Here is a 22,239-nt window from a genome sequence, read left to right as displayed (position 1 = left end):
CACCAAAGAAAGTAAGCCCAGGGCGTGAGGAAAAGTTTCTTTTCAAATAACAACTTCTAAGTACTGTGGAATACAGGAACAGCTCCCTGGTGGAGCCCACGGGCTGATGGCCTGGGACCTTGAGCCTCCTCACCATTCTAGGCCCAGTTTCCTCATTTGTCAAGTTCAGGAGATTGTACTGCTTGGCTTTTATGGTCCTTTTAGCCTGAAAATTCCTTTCTGCCTGTGCTTTGGCAAGGAGCGGGATGGTACAGAGGTCAGGGCTAGAGAATGATGAACCGAAGAACACCACAGGAGAACTCCAACCTAAGCTTTGACCACAGCACAGCCTCTCTAACCTTCTATTACTATTTCCTGGTCTATTTTCCTTCCTTCCCTCATTTGTTGCTCCTAATTCAACATCTCGTTTCCCAGTGAGAGTTCACTGCAGGCCTATGCCATCGCCCCACGGGGCAGCGGGGGGAGGCCCCGGGCTTACCTCTGTGTGTTTCCTGATGGAGAGTTCCTCACTTTAGGGTTACTGGAATGCATTGATTGAAACCCTGAGCTCGCAGTCACACACAGGGACAGGCTCGCCGAGTTCCTCTCGGGCTACAGCAGAAACAGCCACTGAGGGCAGAGGCGGGGGCCCCTGCCTGCTGGGTGCGGCCCTCAGCGCCGGCCTCCCGTGTGCCTTTTTCCTCTTGGTTTTCCTCTGCTGTGGAAGTGGGTCCTTTCCCCTTGCCACGCCAGCATCCTCCGGGGGTGTGCCTCCTGCTGCCAGAGGAAGATCTCGCATCTCCAGGGCACACTGCAGGAAAAGGCCACCCAAAGGAGACAGAAGGCACTCTTAAAACAGGGTCAGAGTGAGCACCAGCCGCCAAGGGGGCAGCAGCGAGGTCATGCCTCAGCTTCTGTCTGGGTTAAAGGAAAGGGCGATGCTCACCCCTGGCCACGAGGCCCCAGTGCTGAAGCAGCTGAAGAGTGACTAAGACTTTCTGCCAAGCACACCAGCCTCCCACCCCAGCACATGTTCCAGGCATTGGTAAGCAGATGAGAAAAACATTTTTATCTTTAGCCATGTATTCCCTATTACGTTTCTCTACTCCTGAATATAATACCTTCACAAACTTGGGTTTTTCATTTTTCAAAACTATGCTTTGACATCCCTCAGCACTGCAAATCCATAGCTGCTATCCGATGTGTTCACCTCTGAGAGCAAACAATGGCACTGAACTGTAACAAACCCACACCAATTTCTAACCATGAAACAAATAAGCCTAGGTTTTTATATTCTTGGGGCCTCCGGGTAGGATGGGAAGTCAAATATTGAGCTCATACCAAACACAATCAGTTCTACCCCCTGATTTCCATGATCTTTTAAATTATGCCGACTGTGTATCTTGTGTTCTCACTGCTTACCGGCAGGGACTGTAGGCATGGGTAAGCATGGGAATGATCCATATTTTGAAGGTAAAGAACATCTGAAGGCTAAGATACTTTTCAAGCCAATTTGCAAGGCTAATATGAAGCATAAAGGTCAAGAAAATACTCCCAAACCTAGCCAGAGGAAAAATGAGAAAGTCCGTTATTTGGGGCAGCCGAGTTCAGGGAAGGCCAAGGTACACTTTAAGTCACTGCCTCTCCCAGGAGGAGTCCAATATAATTTTCTTGTAATCACTGTCCCCTTACCTCACCCTCACTCCCACTCCCTTTTGCTCATATCTTACTCATGAGATAAAGGACTGAAGAAAGAGGATATATTAGGTGCATGATTCATGTCTAAAGAATCAAAGGGAGTCAGAAGTAGCTCAGGTGTTACTGTTTACATGTATGTCGAGGCTGGAGAACTAGACTAAAATTGGGAAGATCAGTTATATTCTATGTTTTGACACCAATGGTGATCACCATCAAGTGTTAAATGTTGTTTTTTTCCCCCTTCCATTTAGAAGATTGCAATATTCCCAGCTATTTTACCTGGGACATCAAAAGGAATTTATCAAAGTTCTCAGTGAACACAATTATGTTTTTTTCTTTCTTTCTTTTTAATAAAGAAACCAGGAAAAAGAACTAGAATAAAATGTTATGGGATACTTCTGTGCTGACCTCAGGAGAAAGTACCCTTAAAAACACTTTGGACTTGATTATATTTAAGGTCGCATTTTTATCCCCACCACCTTCAGCTTTTTGTCGTGGTGGTTGTTCAGTTTAGACCATAAAATTGATTGTAGTTGTCAAGTTCGACATCTATGATCATAAACCATTTTATAACCTCTCACTAAACATCAGGATTCACTGGTGAAACAGAAGTAGCAAATGAATCTTGTATGGACAAAGCCATCAGAAAAAGAAAAGCAGCTACCATCTACATAGTCCCTTCTGTAACTTCTGTACTTTCTGTCCACATCACACATTCTAGTGCTCAATCGCATGTACTAAAGAGTCTTATGTATCTATTATATTATATCCCTATGAAGACTAAGTTCTGTGAAGGCAAGACCTTGTTTTAAAGTTCTTTATTTTTTTTCTCAAATATTTAGCATGATGTACTAAGAATGTGGCTAGATCATCTGTGACTTACTCGGCGTCTCATCGGACAGAAACACGTGGTATTTGAGCTGCACTCGTCACCCAAAGAAATTCAGAACATATTACAAATATCAAAACATCTCATTAATCTGTCAGGCATTTCTGATTAGACGGCAGCAAAGATTATTTTGAACAATAGGCTGTGAACATAAAACATTTGTATTTTCAAAGTTCTCCTAGGAGTTTCTCCCTCTTACAACTCATCTGACCTTGACCTACAGGTGGATGAGTGAAGCACACCGGGTATGAAGGACTCGTTCCAGGTTTCCAGCCAGTGCTCTGAGACCCCAGCTCTCTCTCTCAGCCATCTCCCTTACCACTGCTTTATGGATGGAAAGTCAGCACAGAGAGCTGAAACAAGCCCAGGGGCTCACGTGGTGCCTCTGGGTAAAAGCCAGATGATTCAATCCCTAATCTAAAGTACTTGTTGAAATGAGTCTTCCTATCTTTGGTCTTTCTGATGAAAACAAATGAGCAAAAACCTGCCATGTATCTTATCATATCATTCCAAATAATAAAATCATTAGGCTCCTCAGCTCTTTCATTTGCAGGTGACTGCTCAGCTGTTTACCAATGAGGATTGGAAAAGATCTTCCTCAGATTTCTTTTCCCCAATATGATCACTAAATTCCCAAATTTCTTAGAACTAAACAAAACACATGGTGTTTTCCTTTTCTCTTCTTAAATAATACATATTTTTACAACCTATATGCCAGACACAGTTCTGAACACTGTACACACATATTAACTTGCTAACAACAATCCCACAAGGCAGGTATTACAATTATTCCTATTTTAGAGATGAGCAAAGCGGGGCTCTGAAAGGTTAAGTAACTTCCCCAAGGTCATGCCCTAGTAAGTGGTAGAGCTGGTGTTCACCCAGGCACTCTGGCTCCAGAGTCCAGGCTCTTCATCACTGCAGGGCCTACTAAAGTAGGGCCCTGGTAAACAAGGTGAGCTGGTTTATACACAGTGCTTAGCTGCACAACCTAAGCGCTCAGCGTTAACTATTACTGTACTACTACCACTCTCTAGCAAGCTCACTTGCCCACACTGCCTAATGCCCATTCCACACTGTTTACTGCCTACCTTGCCCCCTTCCCTCTCTCCCCACTGCCTCCCTATGCTCAATAGGGAGAAAAGAAGTTGCCAGACAGGACCAGATCTTGATAACTTATTTTCATCAGCACCTATCACCTCTATTACTGAAGCAGGAGAAAATAGCCCATTTTTTCCCCAAAGGTAAATCCCCTAACATGGCTGAGGCCCATCCCTTCCAGCCATCAGAGAGCCCTTGCTCTCTCCTTTGGCCATCCCCTCAATCTCCTGCATTTACCAGATCTTTCTAATGAGCTTTCAAATATGCTCTAGTATGTTCTGGCTTAGAAAAAAAAAAATGAAAGCAAAACAAACCAAAACCCAACTAGAACCATGTTTCTTCACAGAGTTGACAAGACATACAGTCTTCATTTCCTCACTTGCCATTCACCCTTTAACCATTTCAAACAAACTTCCACCCTCAGATCACAAAAAACAGTTTTTGTTCAGGTCATCACTTGCCATTTTTCTAACCTCACCTTAGATTTTGCCAGTTGATGCCTTCCTTTTTGAAACTCTCCTTTCCTGGTTTCCCTACCACCATACTTTCCTGGTTTCCCTCCTAGCTCTCCATCACTGTATCTGCACCTTCTTTGTGAGCCCCTCCTCTACCCAGTCTCTAAAATTTAGAGTTCCTCAGGACTCTAGGCCAACAACTGCCAGATTTCCATCTCCTGTTCAGGAATCACTTTGGCTCTCCAGACCTGTACAAAAATCACCTATTTGACATTTCTCTAGATAGACTTAACGGGGTTAGAGATGAAGTCTTGAACTCTATATCGTTCCCTCCCCAAACTATTCCTCCTCTACACTGCCACATGTTAGTAAATGGCACCGTCATCTACCCAGCTGCTGATGCCAGAAATTTGGGAGTTGTTCTTGATACCTCTCCCTCAACCTCAATCCTCCCTGAATTCAATATTGCTGTTCAATGACTGAATGAAGTCTCAGCATAAATGTCTATTCTTCAGAGAGACAAGATCCCTTAACCCCACCAATCTACATCACACCCTTTTCACAGCAGCCTGTGTTTTTCCTTCATAACATTTCTCATGTTCTGTAATTATATGAGTAATGATGTGATCACCCGTGCAAAATTCATCTCTCCCACAAGCCCATAAGCTCCATGAAGGCAGGGGCCAAGGCTGTCTTGTTTATCCCTGTACTCCTAGCACTTAGTATAGTGGCTGACACATGGTATTTGCTCTATAAATTGTTGTTGAATAAGAGCTGAAGCTTTCCCCGAGTTCATCTTTCTAAGCAGGGCACGCTCACTGGGGCTGTTATCCATCAGGCCACTCACCAAAACCCCAAGGGTCACGACACTGCAGTGCTCATCCTGGAGGGGAGGAGCCCGAGGAGCCCACGAACCCCCTTCTCAAAGGCAGCCCTCACCTAGATGAGGATAAAGGGAAGGAAAGAAAAATCATAAGCGGACTAAAAAAAATCCATATCATCTTGTTAATGAATATCTTGAAACAAGCATGTTTCCTATTTATTCTAGAATATCAGTTTAAGAGGAAGTTGTGATCTCCTATATAAACAGAATCAACTCCCTATTATTAAAGTGTATATATTCCAATCTATAGATATTTCAAGGCCCTTGTGGCTTTCCCTCCTTCCCAACTGCTTATTTTATTTTCAGAGACTGGAGAAATACTAAGTGCAAATAAGATCAATTGTTCTACTTTTTAAATTTCTTTTTTTTTTTTTGTCTTTATTTTTTTTAATGTTACATTAAAAAATATGAGGTCCCCATTTAACCCTCACCCCCCTCACCCCACTCCTCCCATATCAACAACCTCTTTCATCATCATGGGACATTCACTGCATTTGGTGAATACATTTTTGAGCACTGCTGCACCACATGGATAATGGCTTACATTATAGTTTACACTTTCCTCCAGTCCACCCAGTGGGCCATGGCAGGACATACAATGTCCAGCAACTGTCCCTGCAGTACAACCCAGGACAACTCCAAGTTCTGAAAATGCCCCCACATCATATCTTGTCTTCCCTCTCCCTACCCTCAGCAGCTACCGTGGCCACTTTCTTCACATCAATGCTACATTTTCTTCCACTACTAATCACAATAGTTCCAGAATAGAATATCAGTAAGTCAACTCTAATCCATACTCTATTCCTCCATCCTGTGGACCCTGGGATGGTGATGTCCACTCCATTAAATTTCTTTTTAAAATTTAGTAGGGAAAGAAACCTCACATTTTGCTTCTGCCCATACCTTGTTAGTATAGAGAATTGAAAGCTGACTGTAAAGGCAAAAAGACACAAAATTCCAGATATATTTTTGAATTCACAAAGTGAAGACCAGTCATAGTTCCTCAACTGTAGCTGGACAGCAGATGCGAAGCATTCAGAGAGAAAAATGATTTTCACATACGTTTGGGGAAATTAGGGCTGAACAATGTGACCAGATGATTTCCCTTTATTGAGTGCCTACTGTGTGCAAAATGCTGTAATGGACTAAGCCAGATAAATCAACAAAACACTCAGTTACTGGTCAAGCAGAACGATCTCTAACAACAGAAATCCCTGTAAGCTAGAATTATGACACCAAGCCTCCCCCTTGGCCAAGAATTTATAGTTTTAAAAATGCAAGGGAGAACCAAATTCCAGATTGTCTAAGGGCCAAATTATTTAGGAATCTTTAAAAGAAGACTTTATAGGGTTGCCACAAAGTTTTAACAAAATCCACAAATTCAATCTAAGCTCAGAATTATCTGTACAATTCCAATTTTAACTCTTCCAATTCTTCTTCCCCAATTTCCTGCTCTGAGGGGTCAAGTTTATTACAACTATGTCATGTTTAACAAATTTCATTTCTATGCTATGACCACTACTCCATAAAAGGCATAGTATCAAACTCAGAATGTGGAACTAAAAAGCCTCAGGATTCCATGCCTAGTTCATTCTTGACTTCTGGCATGCCGAATACTAAAAGGCTTCCTCTCAGAAAAAGCACACGATAGGAAAAGCCAATCTTTCCTCAATACCGGGGAGAAAAGAAAGCTCGACAATGGGCATGTGTAGAAAACCTTGGTCTTGATGAAATATTAACGTTTTTGTATTCAAAGGGTAAAAACGCAGCTATCACCCTTCAACAGCTAATATACTCTGAACAAGCAAACACAAACTTCTATCAAACTGAAGAATTTTGACAAAATTTAAGCATTCAAAAATGAATTTCAGCTGTCATTTGGAAGATGGCCACCCCAAGTAAAATTTCACATAAATGAAACTCTCCTTGATTCCTAACTCTCCCCAGGAATGCGCACTGTGGTCCGACAACACCATTACAGCATTTACAAGACTGCATCCCCGATATGCGTAGCTAAGGAGCTCCTAGAGCACAGGGCTTGGGTCACTCATCCTCACAGCACCGGACACCCAGAAGAAACTCAACAGATGTGGATGATCCACATATTATAATGAGCTGGGGGCTTGTGTATTGCTTCTTACCTCACATTCACACAACCCAACGCTGACAGGGTAAATACCTGTCTAACTTCTCACCACCTGCCTCTCTCCTTAGCCCTGGGAGGGGAGTTATTATATTCAGATTGAGTCACAGAGATTATGTGTTTATTGTTAGGTTCTTTACCTTTCAAGATGTCCAATTTTCTCTCTCTTCTACATCAGGACACAGAAGAACTTTCAAGGATGATCCCTGCTTCCCAAACAGAAGTGAATTTCTAGGTCAAGGTGGAGCAACACCAACTAGTCCACATTCAGTCCTATAGGGATGAAAGGAAAGGAAAAAGTCACACCTTACATCACAATGATCCCAAAGAAAACCACCCAGTCCCCAGTGCTCACAGGCCAAAATAGTATTTAGCTTAAAAGACAGTAAGAAAATAATTAGTCAAAAATGAGGAAGGAAAAACCACTGAACCTCAAAATACAAGATGGAGGTAAGAACTACTGCAACCCAAATCCATCCCATTGAAAACTAGCCGTGCTAAATGGATGACTGGGAAGTTTAGAAAAGCAAAACCAACCAGCCACAAATGCCTAATTTTGCTCATTGTATTTAACTTTCTCTGCAACCAAGACACAGTCACCTGAGGTTGCAAAATGAACTTCTGTCTCCTATCTTCTCTATGCCCCTGTTCTTAGCAGAGTGGAGACGCTGAAGGAAAAAAATAATTGGAAAGCCTAAAATGCAAGAGGCCATAAGATAATTCAACTTTCAAAAATCATTTGGTCTAAAGCAGTTCTTAATCAGAGTCCACTGACTCTCCAGAAGTCTGCAGAGTTGGGCAGGGACCGGGGTGGGGGTGGGGAAAGAAGGCATTCTGTGAACTTGCTGGGGAAAATTAGATCTTTATTTTCCCTAACCTATAAACTAAAAGTTAGCATTGCCTTCGACTGTGAATGTAGGTAACAGCCCAAGGTAGTAGCAGTGGTCCTGTGACAACATCACCAATAGAAATCACAAGACATTTTCATGTCACATTACAGCTGTTGCAAGTACCTAGAAATAATGTTTACACTCATCACTACTTCAAAATGACAGTATTATTAGACCTGCAGCTACATTTTGCTTTCTAATATGTTACAAAGAAACATATATATAGCTATATTGGAATCATTGTTTAACATTTTGATAACTGTTTCAACGCACTTGTAATTCTACAAATTCACTTGTAACTGTATTATTTTATATGCTTAAAAAACACTATTCTCAGAAGAGATCCTATGCTTCACCAGATTGTCAAAGTGGTATGTGGTACATAAAAAGTTAAGAACCCCTGATCTAGAGCAAGTCAAGTTTCCATCATCAGAGTCACCAAGGTAGACTGACAAGTAAGCCTTTCCACCAACATTATTGTATAGCTGAAGAAGAGCAAGCTGCCAGAAAGCAAAGTAACAAATCCAAGGTCACAGAAATTTAGGTCTGCCATCAGCCTGGGTTAGCACTCATAGCATCTCTATTCCCACTCTCTCACAGGGACCTCTGCTTACATTTCTGCAATTGTCACCACTCCCACTGCCTTGCCACTAAGTGAGGCGGGGGTGGGTGGGTGTGGGGGGGTGGGTATCATCTGTCAAAACTAACATAAAACTAAACCCCAGACAACAGAACAAGACAGACACACAAGGTACTCCTTTTTGTTCCTTGATCAACATGTTGCTATAATTGTTACAAAAGCTGCATTTGCTTTGCTCCTGAAGCAGTTTTTCAGAAATGAGAAAAAAGACAAAACGATTTCTCACACTCAGAGGTGTTGAGAGTACTTTCTAGAAGGGCATTAACTTGTTAAATGTTGCAATGTATGGTGAGTGGTGAGGGCAGGTGGTACCACCACTTCATAAATGGGAAAGCTGGAAAATACGAGATTTGTTCAAAGTCACAAATAAGTTGATGGCGACAGCTGACTTCCTAATTCTGAGTTCAAGGTTCTAACCACTATAACCATGTCATGATGATCAAATATTTAGCTGATTATAATGCTTCTAATGAAACCCTGGTTTGTTTTGTTTCTTTCCTACAGCCAGAGAGCATTTTCCTTTGATTCACAGGAGTAGCGCTTGTCAAGGCTATGGGGAAAATATCCCATAGAATAAATTCTAATGTACATAAGTACTTTTTCGGTTGGGTCAGTTAGCTAAGGAGCCAGACCAGGAATCCTTAGCTTGAGCGCCGATATGTAACTACTTACCTTATACAAAGAGAACAGTATGGAAACCGTTCCTTCACCTTTTGGCCAATGACCTCCCTATCTTATTTACCATAACTTTTGGATCTAATAACATCTCACATTCAACGATGCCGAAAATATTCTAATGGTTCAATACCATATCCTGAGGTCCTAAAACTACTGAATGTCACCTCAGTCTCAAATTCACATTTAATTTTTTCTTCTTATTCAAACCATCAAACAATTAATGGAACCCTTACTCCTCAAAGCATCCCAATTCCACCTAACGTTTTTTTATCAGTCTATCTCTGTCTTGAATAGCTTGGGTCTTCTTCAAATGGTTGAGAAAGAAACCTTTTCTTAAATATTTACTTAGGACATATCTTATTCATATATGTTTCTTCCTTGCTGAAACTTCCCAAATTCTTAGTAGTCATTAATAAAAACAAAAACAAAAAAACAAAACAGATCATGTTGCCCAATCTCCGTAAGGAGTCAAAGATTTTTTTAACCCACACCTGATGCTTACTCACCAACCTACCTCTGCCCTTCCATCTCTCAACTGTTTTATTATTTACTTTTTCCTTCCTGCTAAGTGCACAAGAGTCCTCATCTATGCCCAAGAATGGACATTTAATTCTTGACCGTATCACACACTTACAAATGCCCCATCACACCCCACCGCAAAGCTGCTCATTTTCCCAGGGATCTAACTATGTTTGCCTTTGTCTAACTTAACACTAATTCTGTCCCACCTTAGATACCCTCTCCTCTGCCAAGAGACAGTTATGTGCATTTCTTTACTTTGTCTAGTAACTTTATTGGGTTCCAGTTTAGGCTCCAGATCACTTTTCTCCATCACTTAAAACCAGTTCTTCCTCACCTTCCTGCCAGCCACGGCTCTCGGAGGAGGTTCCAGGCCTCCTTCCCCGCCTGGTGGCCCTCCCATTCGGCCCCCAGCAACTCTCCTACAGGGCCCTGGCCCTTACCTCTTCTGCCCTCTGAAGAACCAACCCTGCCGGTTTCCTTTTCACCAAGCTCACACACCACTAACCAAACATCTTAATAGTCTTTGCAACTTTCAAAGGCCAGTAGCCAGGGCTCCACTTGGGAAACCGCTGAAGTGTCCCACGACCCCCACGATGGCTCAGTGACCTAGACATCGCACCTCACCTGCCGAGCTCTTTCCTACGGATACATTCTTCTCAGCTTTCCCCTCCCCTCACCCTTCAACAAGTCCTTGCCTGCAAACTCCCCTTTGCCTCTTATCCATCTCCGGGGTCTTACACACCCCATCGAACTCAACCCGAATTCCCTTACTGAGCTCTCCGCCGTGCCCCTCCACTGCCCCTCTACCCCGGGACCCAGGGGCCGTTTATCTCCTCCTTCAGCCTCTGCCAGCACTGCCTGGGACACAGCCACTGGAAAACCGGGAGAGGCCCCCATCTCCCCAGCGCCTCGAGCGGCGCGCGCCTCCCCCCGCAGGTTCCCCGGGACTCAACTCACTTCTCACTAAATCCGCAACCCCGGCCCCCGCCCCTTTTCTCCCCTCCCCCCCGCAAAGGCTCTCCGCGGCTGTGGCCGCCCCTGCCCCCAAACCCGCTCCAAACACGCGGACGCGGACTCGATCCCCCCCTCCCCGGGCTCCCGTCCTGCCCCTCCCCCTCCCCCCGAGGTGCCACTTACCCCGAAGGCAGGGCTGGGGGAGGGGGAGGAGGAGCGGCGTGGGGGAGGGGGCTCCGGTCGGGGGCGGCTCTCAGCCCCGGGGGGCCGGGGCCGGGGCCAGCGGCGGCGGCGGCGCAGCGTCTCCCCCCGGCGGCGGCGGCGCCGTCCCACTCCCGCAGGCACACATAGGCTCCATTGTCCGCCGGCGCCTCCCCCTTTCCGGCTCCCCCCTCCCGGGACCGCCCCTTCCCCCTCCCCTCGGCCGTCCCCCCGCCGCGCCGCGCCGCGGAAGGTACGGCCGCCCCGCCTCGGCCGCGAGCGCAGCAGCGCCCCCTCCTCCCGGGCCGATGTCCGGCCCGGCCGGGCCAGGCCGCCCGCCCCTCCCGCCGCCGAGGGCCCGCCCCCTCCCCGGGAATGCCCCGCTCCCCCTCCCGGAAGGCGCGCAGTGGTACCACCCCGGCCGCGGCCCCCGCCCCCGCCCCGCCTCCCCGGGAGGCACCGCCCCGCGCCCCGCCCATGAGGCCGCCTCGTGCCCCCCCCCCCCCCGCCCTCCCACGGCCCGCTCGCGCCCGGCCGCCCCCCGCCCGCACCCGCTCGGCTTTGCATGGCCACGCCCCCCGGGGCCCCTCCTCAGCTCGTCACCCGGCCCGAGGTGACGCCCACTCCCCACCTTAAAGAGGCAGAGCCCTTGGTCGCAGCCAAAAGGACCTCCCTGAGGGCCGGCGGCTCGGGAGGTGCGGCCAGGGAGGGGGGGGTCTCCTTCCCCGCGCGGTCCTGCCCACGCCCCCCGAGCCTCCCCGCCGCCTCCCGCAGCCCTGGGGAGCCCATCCCAGGGGACGAGACCGGGCGCGGAGGGGGCGGGGGGCGGCGTGAGATTTGGCCATCTTTGACAGAAGCGAACGGGGAGCTGCTGAAGAGACGGGGCTCCGCGCGCCCTGCCCTGCTGACCCGGCCCCGGCCCGGGCCCCGGGCGTGCGGGCCACCCCTCCCACGCCCAGGATGCGGTCCCGCCGGCCCCAGAGCCCTTCGCCCTCCTCTTCACCCTTCGGCCGGTCCCGACCTTCTCCCGTCCCAAGGGAGCAGGCCTCTCGGGGTTACACCCTCTCCCGCCCCGTGCAAGAGCAGGTCCTCGCCAGGGTCCCCGCGGACGTGGCCCCACTGGGTTTCCCTGGCCCCGCTCCCGCGTCGCTGCCGAGAGCCGGTGGAGGACCTCCTGCCCAGAACCCCGAATCGCTCCACAACCACTTTTCAGTCGCAGGAGGCCCCCCACCCCCGCCCCGGGTTTTTCGGGCGGCCTCTGCTCTGGAGAGCTCGGGGCCGGGCATCCCAGCACTGTCCCCTGTGAGGTGGGAGGATGGCCCATTAGACTGCACTTTTCCTCAGAAGGAAAAATGACGAAATCCCGGCGAGCGCAGGCGGCTGAATTCAGCTCCGATCCCGGCTCCTCGGGTTTTATCTGTGCTGTCCCTGTTACCGCCGAGACCAACGCTCATCACAGACCTGTCGGCCCCGCAGCCCTGCCCCAAATACGCTGGCGTGTTTGTGCTTTGGCGAGTCTTGATTTAAGATGCTTCTGGAACTACGTGCCCTGGCCCCAGAGCTTTGCTAAATCGGTTAAGTGAAGACTTAGGATAGAAGGTACTGCTTATTTTCCCTGACGATAGATGCGGGCGGCGTGGCCAAGAGAACCGGATAAATTTTCTTCTGCTTTTGCATCTGTCACCCGTGGTTTTGACCAGGTTACTTATTTCTGTGTGCGTTTCCCTTCAATAAAATAGGAAGTCTCCCTTGTGGCAACCTTTTAACCGAATCATGCTGGTTGTAAAGGATCATAGGAGAGTGCTAAACGATAAAACTGGTGTTCTGCTTTTGAAACCATTTACAACTCTTAGCTGATCATGCAAGTTTCTATACCGTGTCTCCCTGGCTTAGATCTTGCTACAATTGTAGCAAGATTTTTTTTTTCTTTGTCATCAGTTATGACAATATAAGTTAAATATAGGAAAAAGGCAGTAGTAGGTCTAAACAACATAAATCTAAGATTGACTGAAGATTCCAAATAGGAAATGATTAAAATAAAATGCTTTTCATCAAGTTTTAACCATAGAATGTTTTGTGTAACATAGCTAAGAACCTCTGCAAAAGAAGGCAAGAAGCCAAGTAGAGACGTAAGACAATCAAACCCAGGAATATGCAAGAAACATTTGGGATTGTTAATGCAGGAGGAAGGAAGGGAATCACAGATTATATCTGTAAGAGGAAACCAATGCCAAAACAGGCTCTGTGCTGGGGTGTCTCAGACCCCAACACCTCAACTCAGCAAGCTTAAAAACAAACTCATTATAACAATAACACACGTGCAGAGAATGTCCTAACAGATTTGTTAGGCATTAACCCTTATTCAATTATATGTATCACAGTACAAAATTATTTACTGAGCCAGAAGAAAAATGTAATGTATGAGACTGGGGTAAAAGATATTGAGAATTTAAGCACGTTAAAAAGTCATGAAATCTAAAGTTTAGGGTTTCCATAGTAATGTTAATTTAGCTACATTGCACATGGGACAGAAATGCTTTTTCAAGCATTATTTATTCTATTAAATTGTTTATCTAATTTACTACAATTTTTGCCTTCTGAATTTTCCAACTTCCGTGCATTTCCATCTCACTGGATACAGAATTCTCTTTCTGTACAGGTAGCACTCTGTATATACATAAACACTAACAGATAATGATGAAATCATTTTTAAAAGCATCCTATTAATAAAAGCTTCAAACTATTTCTGCTACTCTAGAAATTCTAGGATAGAAAGGAAATTTTTTGGCCAAATGGTGAAATTCTTAAAGGAAAAAAAAAACGCTTTTGACACTAGGGAGACCTGGGTTTGATTTTTTACATTCTGAAATTCATATTTCATAATGATGATAACAGACGCTGTGATGCAAGCATGGATGATGTAAGTTTGTCCTCTTAGCTCTTCAGCTAAACACAGCATCTCTCCTTTTAAAGTTTGCATCCAGTCCTTCCTACCTGTAAACTCCACTTCCAAAATGCTTTTGTTCCCTCAGTACTTGATAAACTTAAACCTAAGTTTTTGTGATGGAAGGAATGCCCCTTCCTTTTTTACAGATGAGAAGTCTAAGGCAAAGAAGTTTAATGACTTGCCAAGGTCATGCTGATTTTTAGGGACAAGAATTTAAGTCCAACACTCCTCAGCACTATTCTAACATGCAAGAATCGTTCATTCCTAGCAGTATTTATTATTGTAGGAGAGAACATGAAGTTCTACCTTAGAAATGATGAAATTAAGACTCAGAAAGTTTGAGCCCACTCAGCCAGCTGGTGCTAGGGTTGTGAGAGGCTCAAACAAATCCTTGCCTGGTCAAAACCCACAGTCTGTCCACGCGTTCCTGCTGCTTGTACTGTTTCTTACCAATTCATCTACCTCATTGTCCAAACCAAAACTGGCAGAATTTCAAACCCAAAAGAATACTACCAAAAGAGTCATAAATGACTGAAAATGAAAGCCTAGAATGAAATGGCATCGCTAGACTTTTATAGTGCTGCTGCCCCACTGCTGTGACAGAATAGCCAGGAAATGATTTCTTCCTTAGGTTGCCCATGAAAGAGAAGCAACTCTCCCTGTCCTGTCACCAGTCCATTAAGGTCAATGGGGGAGTCCCAAAGCTTCAGCCATGATGGGAACATTTAGGGCTGATTGTCTCTTTAGTCAGGTAGACATCAATATTCCCATCTCTTGAGAAGCGGATTTGGCTCAACGGATAGAGTGTCTTCCTACCACATGAGAGGTTCAGGGTTCAAACCCAGGGCCTCCTGACCCTTGTGATGAGCTGGTCGACGTGCAGTGCTGATGCATGCAAGGAGTGTTATGCCACCCTGGGGTGCCCCCCACTTAGGGGAGCCCCATGCACAAGGAGTGTGCCCCAGAAGGGGAGCTTCCCAGTGTGAAAAAAGCAGAGCCTGCACAGGAGTGGTGCCGCACACATGGAGAGCTGACACAGCAAGATGACACAACAAAAAGAGACACAGATTTCTGGTGCCGCTGACAAGAATACAAGCAGACACAGAAGAACACACAGCAAATGGGTACAGAGAACAGACAACTGGGGGGGTGGGGGAGGCAGAGAAATAAATAAAAAATAAATCCTGAAAAAAAAAAATTCCCATCTCTTTCCTTCCTGCACCTTACCTGGGCTCACTGATGCTCTCTTGAGAGCCTTGGGTTGTGTTCTGTCATCAATCACTACAACTATCACTACAACTGCTTTCCACACTGGGAGTCAGAGGTATTCTGTCACAGAGTTCTAACCATCTGTGATGTGACACTCAGATCCCTTAAGAAGCCACCACCATGTTTCCCTCTTCTCTTCATTCTCAAATCTATATAGTTGTGCTTCTTACCCGCACCACTTTGTCTTCTAAAATTCAGATTTTCTGACCTTCAGCCTGCCATTTCCTGAGCCCTAAATGGTGGCATGTCAACACTGAAATGCTGACCCCCTTCTCCACTTGTCTACTTTAACCTTAGTCCATTTCAGCTTAACAAGAAACAACCTAAGTATGCCATGTCCCCACCAGACCTCTTGATCTTCATACCAGTTCTTCACATCTGTCCTTATAGTTCCACTTCCCTTTTCCTCAAATTCCATGAACTTGCTATTTCATTTCTTATTCTTAACCTTTCTCCCAACAATTCTGTGTAAGTATTTCTACTATTTCACTTCCTTTTCCTAGACATTTCCCTAGGAACTTTGCCCTTCGGATACATCTATTTTATTTTTCCTGGGTTCTGCCTTTACTGCTGGGCTCTTCCCAATTCACTCAACCAATCTCCTTCAACTTCTCTGTAATTACTACCCAACCACTTCAGCTTTGACCTCACCCCCAAGATTTTCATCCAGGTTGCTCTGGCTAGCCCCATTACCTTCCTGGAATGCTTAACCATCCACCATTCCAGCAATGGAAAGTCTGAATGCTGGGATATCCCACAGTTTTTTTGTTTCCACTCCTGGGCTGTCAGACATTGCTAGAGAAAGCATCAAACCAAGAAAATGAATTCTAATGAAAATGTAGGTGATAAAACCTCAGCTGACCTTCATTACTTATTAGTTGGTAATTATTTTATATATCTTCATTACCTCCTAGATCACTTCCCACAGAATTTAATCCAAATTTTATCTGCACTTCTATGTTGCAAGGCCAACCTTGTCATCTCCTCCCACCTCATGAGAGCCTTGCTCAGTTATCTCCCTTCCATTGGCCTCTTACTCTTTACTTGAGTAACTTTAGCAATACCTTTCTTATGCCTATACTCATTTTTTCCCCATTTTTAATTCCCAATTTATCCAGAGAGTCAGCTTTATTCTCTACTACTATAATTCCATCTCTTCCTCTGTAACTGACCTAACCATTCTACCAAATGTTCTCTCCAATATGGTCAAACTTCATCACCAAATCCATCAAATGAATATCTTTTCCTCCCTGAATCTCTTTTTGGTTTTAAATTCCAAGATATGACAGTATTCTGGTTTTGTTTTCTTTCTTTATTTAAACTTTTCCTTTTGCCTCCTAAATGCTGATATTCCTTGGTTCTTGATCTTTCTCTCCAGTGCTGCCTAGGAGATGTCTCTCACTCTTTTGACTTCAGCTATCCTCTTTGCAGGTGGTCAACACATCCACTGGTTAGCTCAGGCTCTCTTGAGCTGAAATCCTGCATTTCTATCTATTTGTCTTGCCCCTCTAGAGATTCACTTAACATGTGAAAAATAAAAACAAACTTGCCATCTTTCCCAATTGTCTCACCTCTAAATTTTCTCTTTAACTTAGGTTCAAAACTTTGGAGTAATCCTGACTTAGAATCTACCTCGGCTTATTTATCTTCTTAGTCATCAATGCCCATAAGTTCTTCCTTAAATTGATTTCTTGTTTTTTGTTCCCATGTTGGGACTATTGCAATATCCTCCATATAGACATTACTGCCTTCCAGCCTCTCCCTTCATCAATCAAGTCTACAGATTCTTTCCAGATAGATCTTTCTTTTACAAACCATTTATAGGGTGGCGGACTTGGCCCAGTGGTTAGGGCGTCCGTCTACCACATGGGAGGTCCGCAGTTCAAACCCCGGGCCTCCTTGACCCGTGTGGAGCTGGCCCATGCACAGTGCTGATGCGTGCAAGGAGGGGTGTCCCCCGCGTAGGGGAGCCCCATGTGCAAGGAGTGCACCCCGTAAGGAGAGCCACCCAGCGTGAAAGAAAGTGCAGCCTGCCCAGGAATGGTGCTGCACACATGGAGAGCTGACACAACAGGATGACGCAACAAAAAGAGACACAGATTCCCATGTCGCTGACAACAGAAGCGGACAAAGAAGACATAGCAAATAGACACAGAGAACAGACAACCGGGGAGGGAAGAGAAATAAATAAGTAAATAAATAAATCTTTAAAAAAAACAAAACCATTTACACACATTATAGTTCACGCAGTGCCTATTTGTCCCAAATTATTTATGCCCTACTGGTTTTTCTGGACGCAAGAAGGGCCTCCCCATACCCTACAATTGCAGCAACATGGTAAAGCAGAATTAATAATTGGCTTTAGAGTCAGGTGGCCCTGGGTTTGGATATTGGATTTCATTTTATTAACCAAGTAATTTTGGGCCAAAAAAAAAAAGTTTCTTTCTCATTCATTTCAGTGGCAGATTTTTATGTCACTCATTTATAACATAGACTAGATATGCAAACTTTTAATACCACCTCCTCTTATTGTATGTCTTCCTCCATTTCCTGAGAGCAGTCTTACACCTCTTTGTGTTAGTCATTTATTTCTGATATATTTATTGAGCATCAACTGAGTGCAGGTCATTATGAGGGATACAAAAGTGAACCCAATTTCTTCCTTCGTGGTATAAGTAAATTTGTACGGAGGATTCTTTCACTGAAAAAATTAAAAAGGTTAGTAAGTTCTTACTGTGTGCCAAGTACAGGGCAAAGTACTGAAGATTCAAACAAGCATAAGACATGTCCCCTGATATTGGAATCTGGGATCTATCTAGTTAGGAATACTGACAAGTAAACATGTATAATCAATTACAATAAGTGCTATGATATGGATAAGTACCAAGCGTTTGGGGCACACAGAGGAGAGGTATCTAATACAGGCAGGGGAGTCAGGGAAGGAGATAAGGCCCGAGTGGACTCTTAAAGAATGCTAGGAGTCAGCCAGGCAAGTGTGCAACTTGCAAAGGCTCAGCTGTGTGATGATGATATATAAACAATCACAATACAAGAAACAGAAGAATGAATAAATGGCAGAACAGAGGCAAAAAGTACAATGGCAACATGTTTCCCATTATCCAGGGTATGGAAAGGAGTATGCAGAAATGACTTCATGGAAGGGGGACATTTGAGCTAGCCTTGAAGGCTGGGTTGATTCAGACAGGCAGTAGGTCTGATGCCTCTTTGCCTTCGCAGCACACCACGCAGTGCCCTGCACACGACAGGCACAACACTTTGTCTGCTGGGATGCTGCTGCTGCTATGTTGGTTTTTCTCGTGAAATCGGTTCCTCTGATTTCCCAGAGTGCTCACAAGGGGAGGCTCATGAATAGCTGCACCATTGCTGGGTGGAGAGGCTCTTGCTTAGGAATAGTGCCTCGCACACAGTGAAGTGCCCCACTAAGGTTGGTTATTATTATTACATGAGGCCATCTCTGGATTGTTCACAATGGAAATGGTCTTGGGGGAGATTTCAGGGGCAGTGAAGGGCCCATTGCTTCGATACTTTACTCATTCTCTCATTCAATCATACTCACTGGTATCTCAACTTTTCTGACACACTCCTTTAAATTCTGCCAATAGAAATTCATACCTTTGGGGAAGTGGATTGGCTCAAGTGATAGAGCTTCCACCTACCATATGAGAGGACCTGGGTTTGATCCTTGGGGATCCTGGTGAAAAAGAAAAAGAAAGAGTGCGTGCACAGTGAGCCAGTGTCTGTGTGAGTGCCTGCACGGTGAGCCAGTGCTTGCCCACGTGGTGAACCAGTGCCCGTGCAAGTGAGTCACCTATCAAGATGATGATGCAAAAAAAGAGAGACAAGGGGAGAATCAGGGTGACGCACAGAGACCAGGAACTGAGGTGGTGCAATTGACAGGGAATCTCTCTCCCCATCAGAGGTCTCCAGGATTGAATCCCAGTGAATCCTAGAGGAGAGAAAATGAAAGAGAAGACACACAGACAGCCAAAACAGCAGGGTGGGAGGAGGGGAAGGGGGGGGATAAATAAATAAATAAATAAATAAAATATTTGATAAATAAATAAATAAATTCATACCTTTGGATTTAAGATGATACTTCCCCAAAACCTCGGGAAAGGTAGCACAATAAAGGGTTAGCCCCTGTTTTACTCTAATGAATTATATGGTCAAACTCTATTCTCTTTAATTGCTAATTGCACTGAAAAAATAGGAATATTGTGGGGAAGAAAGAGAAGGCAAATTTTGAAACCTGGAGAATTTTACTCAGAAATTCAAGCTAGAAGGAGATAACTCAGAGTACCTCCTGAGGACAGTAGGCCCTCTGGGGTTGGGGGAAGGGACTGAGATTGGAAAAAGAAGCCAAGAAATGGTGAAGAAAATAAAGAGAGTGCTGACTTTGATTTTGGGACTCTTCATCAAGGTCCCTTTCTCTATACTGGGGAATAAATAAAACACCACAGAGTTTTGGAATAAATAATTTTGCTTATGATTAGTCTTGAGTCTATACAGGTTATCAAGAAACCCCTGGATTGAAAATTTCATAATGACTTTTATATGCTTGCTTTCTTAGTTACTGTTTATCAATTAAGAACCAGTAAGCACCTACTATGTGTCCCAAGTCGTATTAGGTAGAGTGAGAGTTTCATTAGAAGCTGAAGAAACAGTCCCTCTCAGGAACCTTACAGGCCAGTTGAGAAAGAAAAAAAACAAAACAAAACAACAATTCCTAACACAAACTTTAGACTTCCAGGGAAAGAAAAGAAATGAGTAGAGTCTGAAGTGATAAGTGAAAATTTCATGAAGGATTAGAAGTTGAACTGAACTTTGCAGAATAGGATTTGGGCAGTTCTAGGAGGGGAGGAAATTCCAGGGAGGAGAGTGAAGGGGCAAAGCCAGAGACCCAAAAAAAACACAGCATGTGTGTAGACAGTGAATCAGAGAACGATAACAATAAAGGTGATTATAAACAAACAACAACAGCTAAGGTTTATTGAGCATGTAGTATGTACATGCAGCAAGCACTATTCTAAGTATTTATATCTTCTCATTTAATACAGCCACCCCATGAGGTGAGGTATGAACTGTGTTCCCATTTTACAGATGAAGAGCTGGACACTTGGAGAGGTAACTGCCTAAAGTCACACAGCTAGACAATGACACTGAGATGAAAACCCATGCCTGTCTGATGTGGAAGCTCTTAACCACTCCACTCTCTGGCCTGTCTCCACTGGGGGTGTTGGGATGCAGTGGAGGATACTATTGGATTAATAAGGTGGGAATATATTATACAGAACACAATTTAGAGAACATGTATAAGAAGGCTATATTGTGAGTTCTTAATAATAACAAAGCTACAGTTTACCAGACACCACTTATGGAACAGGCACATTCCTTTCAGTGTCATGTGATATCGATTTATCACTTATGATTTATGCTTATACCCATTTAAGGATGAGAAAATCAAAACGGAATGAGTAAATGACTTGTCCAAACCTCACAACTGTTCAATAGCTCAGTCCAGATCTGAATGCCAGGCTGGCTGCTATCCTGCACTGCCTCTCTCCTTGAGCAATGGAAACACACAAAAATAACCACTGCAATTTGCCTGGTATTCGTCTAAGCATTTTCGTATCCACGGCTACATCTGAGCCATATGATAGCCATGTGATAGGCTTGACAGGTAGTCATGCTGTCGTGAATAATAATAATAGCCAGAATAATCATTACATTAAGAATTTTAGCCAGACCTGATTGAGTGCTTACCATACACCTGGCCCTCTGCTTTTCACGGATTGTGTAGTTGGCTTATAACAACTCCACAAGATGGGTTCCATTATACTCCTTACTTAGCAGAGGAGGAACGGGGCCTCAGAGACGTGAAGTGACTTGATGAAGGTGCTGGGCTCAGACAAGTCACAGGACCACTTCAAAGTCATGCGACAATGAGTGGTGATTCCTGGGCTACTCCACACACCCTGATTCCACAACATGCCCTCTTTGTGTCACTATTCCAACAAATAATCCGCAGCAACATGCAGGCAGACTTGAAGAAAAAGCTACAGCCGGCAACAAGAGCTGCTAGAAGATTGTCCATAGAAATTTAGGAGTGAAATGATGCAGACTAGGTAGGGTGGTCCAGGGAGAAGGAAGATGGCAAATCCGGGTGCTCTCTGAGGAAGGCTGTATCAACGGACTTCCACAGCTCTTCAACAGAAGAGAAAGGCAGAGTCGCTATAACTAGGTTTCAAGTCATAAATTTGGTGAAAAAGGGGCACTGTAGTCCGAAAGGCAAGTGTTTCATAAATGAGGTAGCAGGGAAGCGGATGTGGCTCAAGCAATTGGGCTCCCGTCTACCGTATAGAGGGTCCCGGGTTCAGTTCCCAGGGCCTTCTGGGGAGAGTGGGCTGGCCCACGTGGCGCAGCAAGCTGGCGAAACAAGATGATGCAACAACAAAAGAGAGGAAGAGACTCAGAGCAGGGACAGTGAGAGACACAGCAAACCAGGGAGCTAAGGTGGCTCAAGTGATTGAGTGCCTCTCTCCCACGCCAGAAGATTCCAGGATCAGTTCCAGTGCCTCCTGAAGAGAAGATGAGAAGACAAGCAGACACAGAAAAATACACAATGAATGGACACAGAGAGCGGAAAGCGAGTGCAAGGGGAGGGGATGGGGATAAATAAAAAAATCTTTCAAAACAAATCTTTAAAAAAAGGAGGGAGCCGATGTGGCTCAAGCAGTTGGGCTCCCACCTCCCACATAGGAGGTACTGGTGCCTCCTAAAGAGAAGAAACAGGCAGACAACAAGCGCAAACACTAAGCAAAACTGAGCAAACAGACAAGGGAGGCATGTGGGTGGAGGGATACTGGTCCATAATGGGATAACACTATACTCCAACTAGGATGGCTATAATTTAAAAAACCAGACAATACTACATGTCGGTGAGGACAGGGAGAAATTGTAACTCTTTAC

The 22,239-nt window shown here is 45.0% G+C and overlaps 1 protein-coding gene across 15 annotated transcripts in view; it reads right to left on the bottom strand.

Moving 5' to 3' along the window:
* BCL9 (BCL9 transcription coactivator) overlaps positions 1–22,239 on the bottom strand; it is a 100,896-nt gene that overhangs the window by 13,494 nt on the left and 65,163 nt on the right. For 8 of the 15 annotated variants that reach the window (XM_071207378.1, XM_004468966.5, XM_058309584.2 and 5 more), the window contains 3 exons: positions 7,289–7,421; positions 4,970–5,061; positions 479–790 (listed from right to left, as the gene is read on the bottom strand). In XM_071207378.1, coding sequence (XP_071063479.1) covers positions 479–531 — 53 coding nt within the window. In that variant the 5' untranslated portion in view covers positions 532–790; positions 4,970–5,061; positions 7,289–7,421. Of the gene's footprint in view, positions 1–478; positions 791–4,969; positions 5,062–7,288; positions 7,422–11,015; positions 11,144–22,239 lie in introns of those variants that run through there. The other 7 variants (XM_058309582.2, XM_071207384.1, XM_058309586.2 and 4 more) reach the window with 4 other exon arrangements.

The sequence above is a fragment of the Dasypus novemcinctus genome, chromosome 13 (assembly GCF_030445035.2).
Source record: "Dasypus novemcinctus isolate mDasNov1 chromosome 13, mDasNov1.1.hap2, whole genome shotgun sequence".
NCBI classification, from domain to species: Eukaryota; Metazoa; Chordata; class Mammalia; order Cingulata; family Dasypodidae; genus Dasypus; species Dasypus novemcinctus.
This window is presented reverse-complemented; position numbering and strand designations above follow the sequence as displayed.